We start from the raw sequence: 21599 nt of genomic DNA on the forward strand, positions 1-21599 counted from the left end.
TGTAATTCTCTCCCCATATAAAGGGGCTATGAAATGAAATGAGTAGACCAATTCCAATTCATTTTTACTTTAACAGGGGGGAAAAAAACAATTCTGCGTCTATTTTGTGAACAATGAAATCAGAAAGAAATACATAAATAGGCCTCATCAAAAAACCCGCGGATCAAGTGGGCAGATGGAGGCTCGCCGGCCCTGCGGGCCAAAAGCTCGGCCTGGCCTGTCAAAAAGCCAGCAAAAACCCGCCTTGGTGGGTAGTGGGCTGGCCAGTCAAAAGCCCACAAAAACCCGGCCCGGCCCGGCCAATAAAAGCCCATTAGGCATGGCTTGTAAAAACCCCCAAACAAAAAATATTATATAAATAACACAGAAACTGTTGTGCAAAATACCTAACTTCGCTGAATTACTGGGAACTGCTCAAATGGAATTAGGAGCTGTCCCTATATGCATGGAAAGCCCCATGTGTCTAGTTTTTGAGGAATTTTACGGTTTGCAATTCTGACTTTTCTAGAAGGATTTATGGCAATTTAAGTGAAGGAAGTTCAGCTTGAACAAGAATCTGCAACACAGAAACTATTGTGCAGAACACCTAACTTCGCTGAATTACTGGGAACTGCTGAGATGGAATTAAGAGCTGTACCCTATATGCATGGAAAGCCCCATGTTTCTAGTTTCTGAGAAATTTTACGGTTTGCGATTCTGACTTTTTTAGAAGGAGTTATGGCAATTTAAGTGAATGTAGTTCTGCTTCAATGGGAATCTGCAACATCTTTTATAAGTTCATGTCTAGAACCAAACTTCGCTGAATTATTGGGAGCCTCTTGGATAGAATTAGGAGCTGTACCATATATGCACGGAAAGCCCGATGTGTCTAGTTTCTGAAAAATTTTACGGTTTGCGATTCGGACTTTTCTAGAATGAGTTATGACAATTTAAGTGAAAACAGTTCAGCTTTGACGGGAATCTAGAAGGCCCAGCACATATATTTGGAAATATTCAGTGTGCCACCTCATCATTATATGTGTGTGTGTGTGTGTGTGTGTGTGTCTCTTTGTGTGAGTGTGAATTTGTTGTAATTTGGCTTATGGTGAAATTAAACGTTCTCATACTTCTATATAGAATATGTGCATATATATTTTAGATGTCATGGCTACGGTTGACCGATTCGATCGGATTCAAAAATATGGTGAAATTAGCTAAATTTTTTACCGCACTTATAATTTATTATAATAATCTCATCTAATGGTCGGTTTTTCCATTTTATTTGAATTGATAGAGGTTACCCTTTGGAGTGTATGATATATAAATATATGTTTATAAAAGTAATTAAGTTTGAATTAGTTGATCGAATTCGAAACGAGAACTAAATTGGCTGAAATTTTTACAACCACCATAAAACATTACAATCTCTCCATCGAGTGGTTGATTTCTCCAAATTCATTTTTCACTTCATGTTTGCTTTAGAATAAACCTCAACAATTTAAATGCAATGTATAGTTATACAACTTTAGGAGGCAAATTGGTATAGGCCAATGTCTTTGTAATTAAAATTGAAGTTTTTATTTTATGTTCACGCACATCTATTTATGGAATATTTACATACGTGATGTGAAAAAATAAGCACGTTTCGCGGTCGTTGTGTCATCGGTCAACTAAGAAAACATACAAGTGATGATGGTTGACCAATTCGATCGGATTCGAAAATATGGTGAAATTGGCTAAATTTTTTACCACACTCATAATTTATTGTAATAATCATATCCAACGGTTGGTTTTTCCATTTTATTTGAATTGATAGAGGTTGCTCTTTAGAGTATATGATATATAAATATAAGTTTATAAGAGTAACTAAGTTTGACTTAGTTGATCGAATTCGAAACGAGAACCAAATTGGCTGAAATTTTTACAACCACCATAAAACATTACAATCTCTCAATCGAGCGGTTGATTTCTCCAAATTCATTTTCCACTCCATGTTTGCTTTAGAATGAATCTCAACAATTTAAATGCAATGTATAAGTTTTACAACTTTAGGAGGCAAATTGGTATAGACCAATGTGTTTGTAATTAAAATTGAAATTTTTATCTTATGTCCACGCACATCCATTGATGAAATATTTACAAACGTGATGTAAAAAAATAAGCACGTTTTGCGGTCGTTATGCCATTGGTCAACAAAGAAAGCATACAAATGACTACGGTTGACTAATCCGATCGGGTTTGAAACTATGGTGAAATTGACTAAATTTTTAACCACACGCATAATTTATTGTAATAATCACATCTAACGGTCGGTTTTCCCATTTTATTTGAATTGATAGAGATTGTTATTTGGAATGTATGATATATAAATATAGATTTGGGAAAACAATATAAATAGTACCCAAACTATGGGCCACTAGTAACTTTCGTACCTCAACTTCAAAAACTATCATTTTGGTACCTGAACTTTTCACTAGGGCTGTCAATTCCGACATGACCCGATAACACGACTCGAAACCCGCACGAAATAAAACGGGTTGAACCCGCACGATTAAAAAGCGGGTCAGCCGTGGGTCAACCCGCCATGACCCATTTAATAAATGGGTCGGCCACGGGTCAACCCGCCAACACGAAGTGAACCCGTATAACCCGATTATGCTATATTTTATCCTGAAATTTTAGACGTTTGGAGTATTTGATCATAGGATTAGACAATTTGAAATATTTTTCCTTATAATTATTGGATTGAATTATTTATGAATTATATATAATTATTTATATTCTTCGTCTTGTAGAGTTTTTAGTGAATTTAATCAATTTATGCATTTTTTTAGTTAAATGGGTCGCATTGTTAACCCTTAAATGAGTCATTTTGTCAAACACAACACAACCTATTTATTAAATGGGTTAAGCGGGTTGGAAACGGATAATCCGTTTAATAAATGGGTTGGGTTTGGGTTTAAATTTTTGACACAATTATTAAATGGGTTGGGTTTGGGTTTGTATCTTGCAACACGATAAATACATTGACCCGACACGAACCCAACCCGACACGACCCATTGACAGCCCTACTTTTCACCCCGACCCAAGATTCATACCTGGGATCCATTTTGCCGTTAACGGTGTTAAATTTACAAGGGTAAATCTGTCATTTCACTGTTCATCTCTCTTACCATGGCACTGTTCATTTTTAAAAATTTTTTTAATTTTTTCTTCCTGAGGAGAGAAAAATTTTTTAATTTTTTTTTAAAAAATGAACAGTGCCATGGTAAGAGAGATGAACAGTGAAATGACAGATTTACCCTTGTAAATTTAACACCGTTAACGGCAAAGTGGACGGCATGTATGAATGTTAGGTCGTGTTAGATAATCTGGGTACTATTGTGATAGTTTTTGAAGTTGAGGTACGAAAGTTATTAGTGGCCCGTAATTCAGGTACTGTTTATAAGTTTTTCCCCTATAGATTTATAAAAAATTAGTGTCTTTAAATATTTATTATAAATAAAGCCCACAAGGCCCGTCCTGAAAAAGCCCGCAAGGCTCAGCCTGGCCCGAAAAAGTCCGCAAGGCCCGCTTTATATGAACGGGTTTGGATCTTTCGATTTATAATAAAGCCCGACTTGACCCGGCCCACCATTATTTAAAAATATAATAAGGCTCGGCCCAAGCCCGCTATGAATGGACCGGGCCGGGCCGGGCGCTGACGAGGCGAATAACATAAATGTCGGTTTGTTAGTACAAACGCAGGTTGAATGAAATATCAGTCTCTTCCGTCTAGAGAGGGGCACCAACTTTGTCTCTCGCTCGTACTGGTGAAATTTGAGAGCGCCACACAAGTCCCTGGTGTTTTCGCGAATCGACCTTTGCTGCCCTAAAATCCCCTTCGCCACCAAATCATGGGCAAAGCTGTCATCTCCGACGACGAGGGTAAATCTCTGTCTCCGTCTCTGTCTCTCTCTCTCCGCCCTCTCTCTGCTTAAAAATGGTTTTGCATTATTGTGCTCAGATGAGGTCGAGCTCGACGAGGACGATAGGGAACCCCTCGACGGGGACACAGTCGACCAGGGCGGCGGCGGCGACGAAGATGAGGACGAAGAAGACGGTACGCCCCTTTATTTTCGAGATTTAAAATTTGTGAATTTTTGGGGTTTAAGGATCCATCTAGGGTTAGGGTTAGGGTTTGGTTACTTTAAACTAGGGCTTTTATTTGTTTGCAAAGATTGGCTTTGAATAATGCTGATTGGTTTTATTATGGATTTTGCAGAAGGGCCAGATGAATATGAGAAGGATGATTTTATCGTAGATGATGTTGATGAAGAAGATGAGGAAGAGCGGGCCGACAGTGATGAGGAGAGGCAGAAGAAGAAGAAAAGAAAGAAAAAGTAAATTATCTATTCCCTGAGCTGTTTTCAATTTAAGATATCGCAGGATTTAGAGTGATATTATAAGGCTAAAACCTAACCTGGTTTTTTAGGTTTCAAGAGCTTGAATGAAAATTCAGTGTATTGTATTTGGCCCCATGGAACCATTGAAAACCCAGTAAAGAAAACTGCATTCCAATAGTTTGGAAGCTGTTTTAGTCTTGTCCTTTAGATGAAGCCAATGCAATGTCAATGAAAATCTTTGTATCTTTCAAGTCTTCTAGAAATTAATTAGGGGCTGTTCTTCATATAACTTTTCCTTTGCCTCTTTTTGTAGAGAGGAGTATGTTCTTGATGAAGATGACTACGAGCTCCTGGAGGACAATAATGTGATTGCCCCGCGCAGAAAGGTTGTGAACACCGCCCATACCCATTCCAGTTCCTGTTGAATTATAAACGCATTTGTACATGTGTGTGTGTGTGTGCATGATGAAGATTTCAAGGGTTTTCTCTTCTTTCTTTGGCCAAACTTTCAGGGAAAATTTAAGCGGCTGAAAAAAGCTCAGAGGCATGCTCAGGGGGACCTTGGTGGATTATCTGATGAGGAGGAGTTTCTTGGTACTGGTAAAGGGGGAAGAACTGCAGAGGAGAAGCTTAAGTTCTCATTATTTGGTGGTGATGATGAAGGTATATCCATCTAGATATATGTATAACTTGACTTGTAAAATGATCAATATATGAATCTGGTTTATTCTTGATTGGTCATACTATGTGACAATGTAGGCCCTCCACTTGAGGACATTGCTGAAGAGGAGGAACCAGCAGAAGCGGAAGATGACGGAGAAGATGAAATGGCAGACTTTATAGTCGACGAAGAATTTGATGAGGCTGGTGTTCCTGTCAGGTATATTCTGCAGTGTGTGCATGTCATCTCACGAATTTGACTTGGTTTTGTTTTGAACTTAATTTTCTAATAGTTGATTAATCATTGGCTTTTTTTTTTTTCTTAATCCTTGGCTAGACAGAAGAAGCTTAAGAAAAAGAAATCCAGGCAGGCACCAGGAGTATCTTCATCTGCTCTGCAGGAAGCCCATGACATATTCGGTGATGTTGATGAATTACTGCAGCTGCGTAAGCAAGGTTTGGATTCTAGTGAATGGAAGGAAAGGAGGCTTGAAGATGAATTTGAACCAATTGTTCTTTCGGAAAAGTATATGACAGAGAAGGATGACCAGATTCGGGAGATTGATGTCCCAGAAAGAATTCAGGTCCTTTTAGTTTCCTGTGAATAATATCCTGTAATTCAAGATTTCAGTTTTCATGACTTTTATATTCTTTTCTTTTTAGGTATATGAGGAAAGCACTGGTTTTCCTCCACTTGATGAAAAGAGCATAGATGATGAGAGTACCTGGATATTCAATCAACTTGCAAGTGGTACAGTTCCTTTTTTTGGCAAGACAGGCCTGGGGAATTCCATAAGCAGGGACGACATCATTGGATTCTTGAACTTGCACCATGTGCAGAAATTGGATGTTAGTATTCTTGTTAATGTCAATATACTCTTTAGTTTATCTGATATTTATTTTATTAATCTGTCATTCTCTCTTTTCAGGTTCCTTTTATTGCGATGTATCGGAAAGAGGAGTGCCTTAGTGTATTGAAAGATCCTGAACACATGGACATGGATGATCAAAATGAGAAAGCATCCACACTAAAGTGGCACAAGGTACTTGTCGTCAAACACTTGAGATGGCATGCAGTTTAAGTATGAACAAGAAATATATTGAAAAGCTTTTTGTTTTTGTTTTTTGTCTAGGTACTTTGGTCCATTCAGGACTTGCATAGAAAATGGTTGCTGCTTCAGAAGAGGAAAAGTGCTCTGCAATCTTATTACGAAAAGCGGTTTGATGAAGAATCTCGACGCATATATGATGAGACCAGACTAACTTTAAATCAGCAACTTTTTGAATCAATTATGAAGTCACTAAAGGCTGCAGAATCAGAGAGAGAAGTTGATGATGTGGACACCAAGTTTAACTTGCATTTCCCTGCTGGTGAGATAGGTGTGGATGAGGGCCAATATAAGAGGCCTAAGAGGAAGTCCCTTTATAGTATCTGCAGTAAGGCTGGCTTGTGGGAGGTTGCCAGCAAGTTTGGTTACACCTCTGAACAGTTTGGTTTGCAATTGTCACTAGAGAAAATGGTAAGTTTGTCTTTTCTTGCTCATTCATATGTTTTTCCTTACAAGAGATATAAGTTTCCCACTTTATTTGATGTTAGAGAATGGATGAGCTGGAGGATGCGAAAGAGACGCCAGAGGAATTGGCTTCAAACTTCACATGTGCAATGTTTGAGACACCTCAGGAAGTGCTCAAAGGAGCCAGGCATATGGTAGGCCTTAAATGAGTTCAGTATATTCTCTTTTATAGCTTGCCTGATCATAAGTTCATAAGCTCAGGTACAATGTGGAATGATGGTCTTTCGTGACTTGTTTCAGGCTGCTGTTGAGATAAGCTGTGAGCCATGTGTCAGGAAGTATGTTAGGAGCAACTACTTGGATATGGTTGAGTTGTCCACCAGCCCAACACCAGACGGAAATACTGCAATTGAAGCTTTTCATCAGTTTGCAGGGGTGAAGTGGTTGCAAAGAAAGCCATTAAATAGATTTGGGGATGCACAATGGCTGCTTATCCAGAAGGCTGAAGAGGAGAAGCTTCTTCAAGTTACTATTAAGCTACCGGAAGACAGACTAAACAAGTTGATGAGCGACTTTAATGAGTACTATCTTAGTGATGGTGTTAGTAAATCTGCACAACTGTGGAATGAGCAGCGGAAGTTGATATTGCAGGATGCTCTTTTCAATTTTCTTCTACCTTCAATGGAGAAAGAAGCAAGATCCTTGTTGACTAGTAGGGCAAAAAACTGGTTATTGATGGAATACGGAAAGGTTTTGTGGAATAAAGTCTCTGTGGGACCATATCAACGGAAAGAGAATGACATTAGTTCAGACGATGAAGCTGCACCCAGGGTCATGGCTTGCTGTTGGGGCCCTGGGAAGCCAGCAACCACTTTTGTTATGTTAGATTCATCGGGGGAGGTGCTAGATGTGCTTTACACGGGATCTCTCACCTTACGCTCCCAGAACGTTAACGATCAGCAACGGAAGAAAAATGACCAAGAACGTGTTTTGAAGTTCATGACTGATCACCAACCACATGTGGCTGTTCTAGGAGCTGTTAATTTGTCTTGTGTTCGCCTGAAAGAAGATATTTACGAGGTGAGACTACAGTTTTCATGCTGGTGATTGATTTGTGGTTATTTTTCAATGTAGTGGCATATTCAATTGATTTTTGTAGTTTTATATATATATATATATATATATATATATATATATTTGGGTGGGGGGTGATAGTGAAATAATTTTGGAAATTGAAATGGAAGTCTTGTTCATCATTTCTGCAGTATCTTCTTAATATAACTCTTTCTTGGTAGAACAAGATAGTGTATTGGAAAGTCTTAATGGAAACAATCTGATGAGATGAGGTGATGTCTTTTTCATATGTCCTTACTTTATCTGGTTTTGTGGGGATTTTCTCATAGCATGTATAGAGTAGAGTATGTGCATCCCATATTTTAAAAAGCCATCTTTTGCACACCTGATGCTTATTTCTTTGCTTCTTGCAATTGTCTAGATAATCTTTAAGATGGTGGAGGAGAATCCTAGAGATGTTGGACATGATATGGATGGGTTAAGCATTGTCTATGGAGATGAATCTTTGGCTCGCCTGTATGAAAACTCTCGCATTTCATCTGATCAGCTACCTGCACAATCAGGTACCAATATCCCCGATCTTTGAAATCTTATGTCTTCATATTAAATTGCTTGTTGATTATACGATCTGTGTTGTCAGGCATTGTGAAGCGTGCTGTTGCTCTGGGGCGTTACCTTCAAAATCCATTGGCAATGGTCGCCACTCTTTGTGGGCCAGGAAGAGAAATCTTATCTTGGAAACTCAATCCTTTGGAGAACTTTCTCACCCCAGATGAGAAGTATGGAATGATTGAACAAGTCATGGTAGATGTTACAAACCAAGTAGGCCTTGACATAAATTTGGCTATAAGCCACGAATGGTTATTTGCACCTTTGCAATTCATTTCTGGGCTCGGACCTAGAAAAGCAGCATTTTTGCAGCGATCGTTGGTAAGATCTGGTGCAATATTTACTCGGAAGGACTTTTTGACAGCACATGGGTTAAGTAAAAAGGTGTTTGTTAATGCAGTTGGTTTCTTGCGTGTTCGGCGCAGTGGGCTGGCTGCTAGCAGCAGCCAATTTATTGATCTGTTGGATGATACAAGAATTCATCCAGAATCCTATATTCTTGCACAAGAATTGGCCAAAGATGTTTTTGAAGTTGATGGTGGCAATGATGATGAGGATGCTATGGAGATGGCTATAGAACATGTTAGGGATCGGCCTGCTTATCTAAAAAATCTTGATGTTGAAGCGTATGCTAAAAGCAAAGAGCGTGAGAATAAGATACAAACATTTTGTGACATCAGGAGAGAATTAATACAGGGTTTTCAGGATTGGCGTAAGAAATATGAAGAACTAAGTCAAGATGATGAATTCTATATGATTTCAGGTGAAACTGAAGATACCCTTGCTGAAGGAAGAATTGTGCTGGCCACAGTTCGCAGGGTACAAGGTCAAAGGGCAATATGTGCACTTGAATCTGGACTGACTGGTATGCTTATGAAAGAAGACTATTCAGATGATTCAAGGGATATTTCTGACTTATCTGAGAGACTGAATGAGGGTGACATTCTCACGTGCAAGATCAAATCTATTCAAAAGAATAGGTATCAGGTGTTCCTAGTTTGTAGAGAGAGTGAAATGAGAAATAATCGAAATCAAAATATTCAGCCTCTCGATTCCTATTACCATGAAGACAGGAGAAGTTTACAGACAGAGCAAGAAAAAGCTCGTAAGGAGAAAGAGCTTGCGAAAAAACATTTCAAGCCAAGGATGATTGTTCATCCTCGCTTCCAGAATATTACGGCTGATGAAGCAATGAAGGTATGCTGTCTGTAAGTTTTATTATTGATAATTCGACTACATCTGTGAGTGGGCCTTTCTGGTCCTTACTTTTCTTAAAATCAGTACATACTATATAAATATATATACATGTATATGTATATTATTCCAAACCATCTTCTTACAGATATTATCATCTACTTGTTTTACAGTTCTTATCTGATAAAGATCCTGGGGAAAGTATTATTCGTCCTAGTTCCCGTGGGCCTTCGTATTTGACCTTAACTCTGAAAGTTTACGATGGAGTTTATGCTCACAAAGACGTAGTTGAAGGTGGAAAGGAACACAAGGATATCACTAGCTTACTCCGTATTGGAAAGACTCTGAAAATTGGAGAGGACACTTTTGAAGATTTAGATGAGGTCAGTATTTTAAATACAATTTGTTTTTGAAAGTAATACTATATTAATTGTCTTACCTTTCGGTCATTGTATTGATCAATCTTAATTGTCAAGTACTAACGAATTGTCAATTTGTACCAATGTAATTGGCCTATGTACGTTATGATAGTGCTACTATTGTGGATGGATAGAATTATGGGAAAAGCAATTATTATTGAGTTTTATATTTAGTATAAGATGGCACCAATCTATACTCTCTCTCTCTCTCACTCTCACACACACACACACACAGAGTATCAATTTTTGAGGGCAGTTCTTATTGGCTATTTGTTCTTATAATATGCTTGTTATACTTGGATATTAAAAGTGGTGCCTCATGATGCATTTCTGCATCATGATGTTGAGAGATAGAAGTCTGATGGCACAGAAGACTGATTTACTTATTGGCAAACATAAATGCAGGTAATGGATCGTTATGTTGATCCCCTGGTGTCTCACTTGAAGGCAATGCTAAATTATCGCAAATTCCGACGGGGCACAAAAGCAGAGGTTGATGAACTGTTGAAGATTGAAAAATTGGAGTTTCCTATGAGGATTGTTTATTGTTTCGGGATATCACATGAACATCCAGGGACTTTCATACTGACCTATATACGGAGTACAAATCCACACCATGAGTATGTTGGGCTGTATCCTAAGGGGTTCAAGTTCAGAAAAAGGATGTTTGAGAGCATTGATCGGCTTGTAGCACATTTTCAGAAGTATATTGATGAGCCTCAACATGAGTCCGGACCATCAATTAGATCAGTTGCTGCTATGGTGCCCATGCGAAGCCCTGCCACTGGGGGTTCTTCGGGTGCATCCGCAGGATGGGGTGGTTCAAACAATGAGGGTGGTTGGAGAGGCCAGTCGTTTGACAGGGATAGGTCTTCTACACCGAGTTCGCGAACAGGTGAAGTTTATCCCCAATTGAAATATATGCTATCTAATGGAGTGTAAACTAGGGACTACTATATTTAGCTTGGCACTTGCTGTAGGTTCTAAATTTCTGGGCTGTACTTGCTCTTCAAGTAGAACAACAGTAGACATAAAAAAAATTCAATCAACTGATTAACAAACAGCAGTTCATTTTCTGCCCTACCCTTGGAATATGTGGTGTAGAACTTCTTTTTGCACAAGTTGGCTAACTTGATTAAAAGTTGCTAGGCTAGATCTTTATTTCTTGTTATGAAAGGGTCAATTACAAACTATTAGTTAAGATTTCCCTACATTTCTCCTCTTCATTTTATGGATGGTTTTGTTTTCACTTAATTTCTCTTTATCTTTATTAAATGAAATTTTGTTTGTCTTTATTGGTGCAAGTCTGTTGTATTTATTTGCTTGACGTAGTAGCATGTTGGTCCTATGATTTTCCTCAGTGTCAAAAAGCGTATGAAAGTAAGTTGTCAGTGACGTTTTTATGTTTGGTTTTACAGGCAGAAATGATTACAGAAATGGTGGCGGTCGAGATGGACATCCAAGTGGCCTACCTAGACCATATGGGGGGCGCGGTCGAGGTCGAGGAACATATAACGATAGCCGAGGCAATAATGAGAGACATGATTCAGGTTTTGATGGTCCTACATGGGGTTCAGATACCAAGGATGGCAATGATGGCTTGGGCAACTTTCCAGGTGCCAAGGTTCAAAACTCACCTGGCAGGGAAGCTTTCCCAGGTGGCTGGGGTACAGGTGGAAGTGGTAGTGGAGGAGGCAGCAGCTGGGCTGGTGGTGGCGGAAGTGGCTGGGGTCAAGAAAGTGGTGGTGGCTCAGGAGGATGGGGTGGGGCCGCTGCAAATGATGCTGCTGCTGATAATGAGCCTTCAGGATGGGGTTCTGACTCGAAAAAGAAGGGTTCGGGTGATGGTACTTCAGGATGGGGTTCTCAGAGTGGAGGTGGCGGTGGTGGTTGGTAACTGTTTTCTGCTCTACCCTAGGCAGTTTTCCACTGCGATCCTGTGATATAGTTTGGAAGCTGTTTCTAATATGGTTGGGGAGGCCCGTTGATCCTTTTCCGACTCTTGACCATGAATTTACCTAGTTACGAGAACTGTAGTAGGAAGCTGTGTCACAAACAGTTTAACGACACCTCTGTACTCTGCTTTATCTATCATCTATTAATGGGCTGTTAAAAATTCTACCTAATTTAAGGTGGTCTCTTCATAATAAGCCTCTGGGGCGATTCCAACGCCAAATCCAAGTGTCGTCGAGTCTTGTTTTTTCCTGATCAGAAGTCCAATCTTCACAATTGAATTGTCGACCCAAACAATAAAATTAGATCAACCTTGTTACGAATTCTGTACTTCAGGCCAATGACTAAAATATCGAGTTTCGAGGAAATATCGATGGTCCCGAAAACGAAAATTTCGACGGAAATATCGTGGATATATCGGTAAACAATCAAGATAAATGATGGAAATTTTAAGTGAAACTTTTGGATATGTTTGTTTTATCAATTATTTACTATATTTTTATAAAAAATCTTGAATAAACATTATTACATAGTGAGATGTAGTCATTTAAGATGAAATATTATATGCGGAATCAATAACAATTCTTATATATCATTTTTTCTTTTTCTTTTTTCTATGACTGAAAATCCAATCACGCCTTAAATACAATTTTTGTACATATCACAATGCACATTCAATTATAAAATAAAATTTTAAAAGGTAGTTGTACATTTTTCAACTAGTAGGTAAATCTAAATTTTTATTGTAAGTTGTTTATTAATAAAAAAGTTTTGACAGTCATAGAGAAAGTATTTTATTATAGGGAAAAAATTACAAACAGTACCCAACTTATGGGCCACTCCGAATTTCAATACCCAAGCTTCCGAAACTATCACAATGGTACCCCAAATATCCCACCCGACCCAACATTCGTACCTGCCGTCATGGACGGCGTTAACTATCATGCCACGTGGCATTTTCTTAGGGGTAAAACCGACCATCTGTCTTTACCTCCAGGGAAAAAAATACAAATAGTACCCAACCTATGACCAACTCTGAATTTCTGTACCCAAATTTTCAAAAACTATCACAGTGGTACCCAGGTTATCTAGCCCGACCCAACATATGTACCCGCGTCCCACGCTTGTGCAGCCCACCCAGCGCCCCGCGCCTGCGCAGCCCACCCGTGCCCAAGATGATGGGAGAGTTGGGAGGAAGAAGAAAATGAAGAGAGTTTGAGGAAGAAGAAGAAATCTGGTGAAAGGACGAGAATACCCCTCAAAGTTTGACAGTTGACTAACTCCGTAACGGCCAATAGTGTTCTAGGTACTAAAGTTGGGTCGGGGTCCAAACTTCAGGTACCAAAGTGATAGTTTTGGAAACTTGGGTACAGAAATTCGGAGTCGACCATAGTTTGGGTACTGTCTGTATTTTTTACCCTTTATTATATAACTCACAAATTTAAACCTTGCAGGGTACTAGCAGACTTGGTTAAGTCACTTTAGTGATTCTTAGCCAAACAGGGTTCGAATCTTACCCTTTTTATTTGAATTAAATAACTCAAACAAGTGGAAGAGAGTCAGAGAGATATGGAGCACGTGGCAATTAAGTATGAGAGTAATAAGGTCACGTGGCGGGTAAGTAGAGAGAGAAGGAATATTCCTGAAATATTCTTCAGAATCTCGAATATATCGTGAACTTTCGAAAAATATCGAGATATTTCGGGAAATATCGTAAATATCGCGCGAAATTTAATTGTACCCAACAGAAATATCGGGACCTTGAAAAAGCGAAAATTTCACTGAAATTTCTGCGATTTTTTTGATTTTTAGACCTTGCTTCAGGCCAAGGGTCTGTGTATCTTTTTTTTTTATTTGTTTGATGACAGAGAAATTTGCAATGAAAACTCCTACAATTATTTGAGTTAGAGATGGGGCAACCTGGTGATATGCAAGCCTGTTCCTTTGATGCCAAATTTCCCCACCTAAAAAAAATTGTCTCTAGGCTTCTCTAAAACCAGTTTGTTTTTTGGACAATCAGTCACTTGGTCCTCCTTCCTTAGAGCTTCATTTTCAAACCTTTTTCAGCTATTCTAGTTACAAAGTCGGTGAGTCGTGACCTGTTGGTTAGCTAGCCTAACTAACACCGTGGAGGTCATGGGTTCAAATCTCACTGACATCAGGGTGGGGCGGAGAGTTACTTTTTTTTCTCGATTATTTATTATACGAAGAAATTTTAGAAATAAAAAAAAAATTTCTTTCTATATAGTTAGGTCATCCAATTTGTAGATCTGTAGCTATGTAAAGTTAACCCCTCTTAACAAAGTTTATGGCTATGCCATTTATTAGTGACATGTGAATATTATTATCAATATTTATCATATTACGTAGCATAATACTTGCGGAAATCATTGTTCAAAAGATCTGCATGCTAATTAATTAAGGGCATTAATTTTGTATACTTGGAGATCAGATCTGGTCTGTAAAAGTATCCTTCTTTAAATCATAATTATACAATAAAAGCCTTTTTTTTTTTTTTTTTGAATAAACAATAGAAGCCCATAGCTAGCTAGAGATTTAATTTGAAACTTGAAAAAGACTAGCTAACATAGAAGCCATTTCCATAATAGACGAGTAGTAAGCTAGTGATTTAACCTGTATAAAGACCAAAGAAGAGAAATCAAGATCAGTTTCACCAAAGAAGAGAAATCAAGATCCGTTTCATACATGGGTAAAGTTTTTATTACATGACTTCATACCCTACCCTTAATTGGTCAGCCTTATATCCATGTGGTACGGGTGCCCCACATAAGTCTCTCTCTTCAGGTGCGGAGGTACGTTAGGCCTTGGAATGGCCATGGCACCCCTCAAGGCCTCAACTATTTTAGTTTACATGATAGGGCAGTCCTTAATTACTTCAATTGATGTAAGACTGTATGTAGAACAGCATATGGCCCCACTTAGAAATTGTGTGTTATTGCACATCCAACTAATAAAGAGCAATATGTTTTAGGGAAACGACAATTGAGAGGAATTTGCTGTGTGATCTCATTGATAATAGGGGCCTCTTTATATAGAGGATTGCAATGCATAGAATCTCAATCATATAAGGAAAGTAATCGTACATTGAATAGGAATCTGAATCCTTCTAATTTAACCATATTACCACTAGAGCAAGTAACTTCAAGTTTGGGCCAAACACAAACTAGAATTTTACTTGAACACTCCCCTTTGTGTTGCCCAAACGCGGTGCTTCTCTCGTTGCCTAGTTAAAAACCTTGCCGAGTAACAAAAACCCAGTGGGACAAAAATAACCTCGGTCGAAGGGGAAAAAGAGCACAACACACCCTTCGCGTTTCAAGGTGAACATGTAGACATCTCCCCCTGATGTCTGCGTCTCCCCCTGATGACTACGATCATGGGAGTTCATATAATTTCCACAAGCCAATTCTTGCCACATGTTTCTCGAACGTGGATTTGGGCAATGACTTAGTAAACAAGTCTGCCATATTTTCCTCAGATTGAACCTAATTCACTTTGATCTTGAGGAGAGTCTGTTGTTGCTGATTATGCTTGGTGTTGTCGCTTTTGATGTAGCCTAGCTTCATTTGTTCAAAATGAACAACATTATCCTAAATGCTCGTAGGCTCATCTTGTGGTAGACTTTAAACCACAATTGTTTGAACATGTGTGATTATGGATCCAATCCATAAACATTCACGAACCACTTCGTGAAGAGTAATAATCTCTGCATGGTTCGAAGATATAGCGACGGTTTGTTCTGTAGACCTCCAAGATATCATGGTCTTTTCCCATGGTGAACACTTAACCAGTTTGGGAGCGACCTTTGTGTGGGTTAGAGAGGTACCCAGCATCAACAAAACCTTCCAAAACACTTATATCGTTTTGGGATGGGGATAGAGAACGCAGGCCAGCGTTGGCGGCTTTCCTGGTGTGTGATGGGTCCGAATCCATCATCTCTTTGTAGGGATAGAATAAGCCCATATCAATCATACATCTCAAGTATCGAAAGATATCTTTTACACCAATCCAATGGCGTCGCGTTGGCACAGAGCTATATCTAGCTAACAAGTTCATTGTAAACGAGATGTCCGGTCTTGTGCATTTAGCTAAGTACAATAATGCGCCTATTGTACTCAAGTAAGGCACTCCTGCCTCTAACACATCTTCATTATCATCCTTCGAATGAAGAGGATCCTTTTCAGGATCAAGACTACGAACGATCAAGGGGGTGCTTGAAGGTTTGACCTTGTCAAATGCCTAAGCATTTATCAACACGATGCTCAAGTTCCAAACTGAGACATAATCGTGTTCTCCCAAAATCCTTCATCTCAAACTCGGATTTTAAGTGTTCAGCGGTTTCCCTTAACTCTTTAAGGGCTTCTAATGAAGATCATGTCCAACATGAACCGCGATGGAATCTGAAACTTGTTATGGAAACGCGTGGGCATATCCCCTCCTAATCAAGTAGTCATTTTAGCGAGCGTTTCAACCTCTTTGTAAACGCTCTCCATGGTCTAGAGCCACTTGACTTGGGTAAATGAAGTTCACCATGAACTTTCATGTATATTCCGTATCTAGATCCCTATAGAGATACGTAGTGACCACATTTGTAAGCTGCATGTTCAGTTATTCGGAAACCACCAAACTGATAAGGTAGTGGAGTGCAATGACATCCAATAAGAGAGAATTTGTCTCATCGTAGTCGATTTCAGGGCGTTTTATGAGAAGCCTTGCGCCACAAGGTGAGATTACCATCTCTTTTTCTCACTACGCTTTCTAACGAAGACCCATTAGTCAACAAGTTTAATGTTAGGAGGTGTTGGCATTACTAGCTCGAAAACCTTCCTCTTCGTTAGAGAATCCATTTTAACCTGGATCACATCTTTCCATTTAGGCCAAATCTCTCTACGTTGGCATTCATTCATCAACGGAGTGTGGTTCGATATCATCGGACTCAACAAACTCATGTGCAACGAAGGGCGTGACTACATCATCAATCATGATGGAGTTTCTATCCCACGTCTCATGTACACTAGTGTAAGTTTCACAGAGCTCTATATTCTCAGGAATAGGTTCTGACGTTGAGGCGTCCCCCAACGATAACCATAACCCGAAAGATACTCATGAGACTGATTTTGAGTGCTGATGATCCAAGGATTGGTTTGTGCCAAGGTATCCTTCGAACCCACGGGCTTCCCACGCATCCTAGCTGGGGCCATGGCCTGTAACGCCAGAGTGCCACTCTCTTTGGCGTTGGCGCCATGCCTACCTCCGTGTAGGGTGGCGCTACGTCCTCTCGTAGGGCCGTCCTTCCTTGCAGGCATGTTTGCAGCATATTTGTGTGATCTCGTCACTTTAATAGGGATCAAGATGAGTCATAGTGGGGACATGCCATGACAATTTCTGTCGTTCCTGCTGAACATCCGTGTTTTTATCTCCCCCTAACGACAGGAAGACTGTCTCATCAAAGTGACAACCCGCAAATCTAGCGGTAATGAGATCGCCTTGCAAGGGCATTAAGTAGCGGACGATTGTTGGAGTCTCAAATCCAACTGAGTGGCCTATTCGTCTGTAAGGACCTATCATAGTGCGATGTGGCGGCGCAATGGTGCACATAAATGGCTCACTCAAATGTGCGTAAGTACAAAATACGTGTACCCAGTCACTAGCTGTAACGCAGAGGTACATTGAGTGGCTGTAGGTCGTAGACGAATTAGCATAGCTGCATGTGATATTGCATCACCCAAGCGAATGTAAGAAGATTGGTGCGCATTACCAATGTTCGGACTACCATCGTAGTCGTTTCCGCGAGATCAATTGGGTGTGTTCATGGGAATATAATGTCCAACATTAGTCCTAATGCAATAACCATCGAAAGTCTTCGATGTAAACACTCTAGCACAGTCAAATCCAATTGACTGAATAGGATGATCTGGGAGTGAGCCTGTTGTCATATGATATGTGCTAGGAGTGTAGCATGAGCAGCATTTCAAGTGGATAATGGCACAACACGTGACCAGCGTGTTTGCGTGTCAACCAACATCATGAGATATTTAAACGTCTGCAAGTTGGTTGAACTAGTCCACAGAATCCCTAAGGATTCTATGTAAGAACATAATGAGTATTTTCATAACCTTTGCAGAGGACGGTCTCAGTCCTAAGTTCCCTAAGGAACGGGCTTTGTAAAAACGAGTGAGAGGCTTTAGAAGTAACCAATGAGGATTTTGGTTGGGCCTGAGCGTCTAAAACGCTATTTGAAGCAAGTTGGTGATTGCAGCATCACCTGGGGCGCCATCACCATGATGGACGCCATTCATGGCATCATGGATAGGAACTATGCCAGCCCTAGGCTGATGGTGGATGGAGGTGGTGCCCTAGGCAACAGCGTCGGTCACACTTAGTCTAGGAATCAACTTTTGATTCATGCTTCATTTCGCTCGAGAGAAAAGATGTCCGTGTGAAGTCTTTGTAGACGGATCATCATATCATGATTAGGATGATCTATCCTGTAGTGATAAAGCCAACATGTGTCTAAATCCAAGAGATCTTCTCTCATAACTTTTATTGGATTAATAGCTCGAATAGTAACATAAACTTCTCTAAGATGCGTCTTTATTCGCAATCATTAAAGATATTGCAAAGGAACTCATTTCCGTTCTCTACATGCATTTTCGCATGGAATTCGTTGGCTATTCATAGGGTATGATTTTCCCTAAAAGCGTAGAGAGTTTTTGTGACAGCTGTAATCAAGGTGCTATTTGGCAAGTGGAACTTGGGCTATTCCATGTCCTTGAATTAATACTGATGGCCCAGCCATCGTAGTCACAAAGTCATATGCTCAGAATCAAAATGGAGTCATAATGAAAAGAACTCGAAATTTTATTCATAAGCCAACAGAGTACATCATTGTCTCTTAACCATTATGAGAATCTAATCCAAATGCTAGCTAATGCAAAACAATGGTAGTCATCTAACTTCTTTCGGTAATTTCAAAATAAATGTGACCAGGTGAGTAGAGAGATGTCGGTGGAGCAAGGCTTGCTTAAGTACCACTAATCTCAGAACCTTCCAAGACATCACACTTACTTTGGGTGAGCCTACTTTGAAGAAAGACTAAACCATTGGCATTTATTACAAAGTATATGGCAATTGCCTATTACCTCTCTTGGAAAAATAAAGACTCAAACAGAATTGGCGATCTATTGATCCCAGCCAGATTTGTAGTCTTCAACCCTTCACTCTAGATCATCTTCTTGATCTTCTTGTTCCATATAGTGAGCTTCTCTTGCTTCACAATATGCTTTGTAGGCGGTGACAAGTTCTTCACGAGCTTTACAAATGTGTGCCCAATGATCAAACACTCCACATCGAGAACATACATCTCTTTGCTCGAACTCCATTGATTGAGGCGCTTTGAAAGCATCATTTAGATGGCTCTTAGTGTTGGTGGCGCCACCAACATGGCCAGAGACGTTACCTCCCTCTCTCTTTCCGCGTTTACCTCTTCGGTTCCGTGTTCGCCTATTTTGGCAGTTACCTTCCCAAGTAGAGTGATTATATGGATCAGAATGTCCAGAAGTATTCCTAAGATTAGAGTTTCGCTCTTGGCGCCCTCTTTTAGAGGTGCGACTATAATTGGATTCCGGAATATGCTCTGTTTCCACGGATCTCGAATTATAGTTCTTCACAAGGATATTGTCATGCTTTTCAGCGACATTCATAGCTCCAATGAGCTCATGAAACCTTGTGATCTGTCTTGCATTAACATCGATTCGATAGTTCTTAGCAACCATCAATGCAGAGACGGGGAAGGTAGAGAGAGTCTTCTTAATCAACATCGCATCTGTGATCTCTTTACCACAGAATTCCATTAAGGATTTAATGCGAAGTGCTTCCGAGTTATAGTCAAGAACTGACTTGAAATCATAGAAGCGGAGGCTATGCCATCTCACTTCTAGGTCAGGAAGCAAGGAGTCACGGACGTTGCCAAATCTTTCTTCGAGTGAGACCCACAGCCTTCTGGGGTCTTCTTCGTTCATATACTCGTACTGGAGTAAATCATCCATATGACGAGTCATTAGGATGATGGCTTTCGCCTTATTTGCCTCTAAGGCTGCTCTATTTGCTTCCAAAGCTTGAACTTGCTCAACAGTTAGCACGTCTTGGCTAGGCTCGAGAATCATATCCAGGATTCCATCAGCCTTGAGATGCTGGCAGATATCACAAACCCACCTGTGATATCCAGAGCCAGTCGTTCCCAATGGAGCAAAGTCCACTTTGTTCAGGTTACTCATCTTGAAAGAGAACAAGAAATTAAGGTTAGTTTCGGAGCGAAATAGGCTACCACGAAAACATATGAAATTTCCGAGCGTAGTCGCTTCCAAGAAATTAGGAATTTCCGAGCGTAGTCGCTTCCAAGAAATTCGATTCCAAGAGATATTGGATTAGATCGAAACAATGATGTAAGTGGTCGATCATAAATTCTCTACAAACTCTAAGTTTGGAGATCTCAACAAGCTCTAAGCTTGGAGTGAGCACGAACCCCCACAGTTCGGCTTAATTTGGTCTCCCTTATAATGAAGAAAGGGGGGTAGAAGAAGGGAGGTTACAAGTCCCCGAAAAAGAAGAGAAATTGAATTTAAAAACTCTAAAAACGGGAACGTTTAATAAAAAATAGAGTTAATTACAGTTTACCCCCTGAGGTTTGGGGATGTCATCATTTCACCCCCTCTAGTTTTAATTTTGACTTTTTACCCCTTAAACTTTCCAATTTCAATCAGTCGTGTCCAATTTCTCCTATTCCGTCCAAATTGGACATTAAGTCTGACCCTTGAGGGCTAAAATGGTCATTTCAACATAAAAAATAAAAATAAAATAAATTAAATTAAATTTTTTTTTTCTCTTTCTTCGTTTTTTTTTTTTAAAGAGTATTTTTTTTTTTTGGTCTTCAACCTATACACCACAAGTTATAATAGGTTTATAAAAATAAAAAAAATACTCTAGGTGGTTGAAAGCCGCTCGCTGGTCTACGATATTTGTGATATATCTCCGATAAAGTGAAGAATTTTAGGATATATCCCCAATAAAGTGAAGAAATATTTGTAAAAAATAATTTTACACTTTATCTGTAAATAAATATCTGTATATCCCTAATAAAGTGAAGAAATATCTGTGTAAAATCATTTTTGGTCTACATATTTGTGATATATCTCCAATAAATTAAAGAATTTTAGGATATATCCCCAATAAAGTGAATAAATATTTGTATATCCCCAATAAAGTGAAGAAATATCAGTGTAAAATCATTTTTTACAGATAAAGTGTAAAATTATTTTTTACAGATATTTCTTCACTTTATTAGGGATATATATCCTAAATTCTTCACTTTATCGAAGATATATTACAAATATCGTAGACCAGCGAGCGGCTTTCAACCACCTAGAGTATTTTTTTTTGTTTTTATAAACCTATTATAACTTGTGGTGTATAGGTTGAAGACCAAAACAAAAAAAAAATACAGGAAAAAAAAATATAGGAAAAAAAAAAAAGAAACAGAAAAAAAAATTTATTTTATTTATTTTTTATTTTTATTAATTTTTTTATGTTGAAATGACCATTTTAGTCCTCAAGGGTCAGACTTAACGTCCAATTTGGACGGAATAGGAGAAATTGGACACGGCTGATTGAAATTGGAAAGTTTAGGGGGTAAAAAGTCAAAATTAAAAGTAGAGGGGGTGAAATGATGATACCCCAAACCTCAGGGGAGTAAACTGTAATTAACCCTAAAAAATACCTCGAAATAGGTCGA

At 39.2% G+C, this 21599-nt stretch overlaps 1 protein-coding gene across 1 annotated transcript; it reads left to right on the forward strand.

Annotated features, from left to right (window-relative positions):
- The first annotated feature begins 3728 nt into the window (after nucleotides 1-3728).
- LOC112194870 (transcription elongation factor SPT6 homolog) lies at nucleotides 3729-12011 on the forward strand. Its single transcript, XM_024335115.2, has 17 exons — nucleotides 3729-3907; nucleotides 3987-4082; nucleotides 4245-4362; nucleotides 4679-4751; nucleotides 4878-5028; nucleotides 5125-5245; nucleotides 5363-5609; nucleotides 5689-5874; nucleotides 5955-6068; nucleotides 6159-6545; nucleotides 6623-6733; nucleotides 6840-7619; nucleotides 8035-8176; nucleotides 8254-9419; nucleotides 9590-9799; nucleotides 10241-10730; nucleotides 11254-12011. The coding sequence occupies exons 1-17, from the start codon at nucleotides 3877-3879 to the stop codon at nucleotides 11730-11732; spliced, it is 4902 nt and encodes a 1633-aa protein (XP_024190883.1). The 5' UTR covers nucleotides 3729-3876; the 3' UTR covers nucleotides 11733-12011.
- The last annotated feature ends 9588 nt before the right edge of the window (nucleotides 12012-21599 follow it).

Source organism: Rosa chinensis, chromosome 3 (assembly GCF_002994745.2).
Source record: "Rosa chinensis cultivar Old Blush chromosome 3, RchiOBHm-V2, whole genome shotgun sequence".
Classification (NCBI taxonomy): Eukaryota; Viridiplantae; Streptophyta; class Magnoliopsida; order Rosales; family Rosaceae; genus Rosa; species Rosa chinensis.

Coding starts and splice junctions, on each gene's coding strand:
- LOC112194870 (XM_024335115.2), top strand. CDS start 3,877: ATGGGCAAAGCTGTCATCTCCGACGACGAGG. Junction 5,875..5,954: donor ACCATGTGCAGAAATTGGAT/GTTAGTATTCTT, acceptor CTCTCTTTTCAG/GTTCCTTTTATTGCGATGTA. Junction 6,546..6,622: donor AATTGTCACTAGAGAAAATG/GTAAGTTTGTCT, acceptor ATTTGATGTTAG/AGAATGGATGAGCTGGAGGA.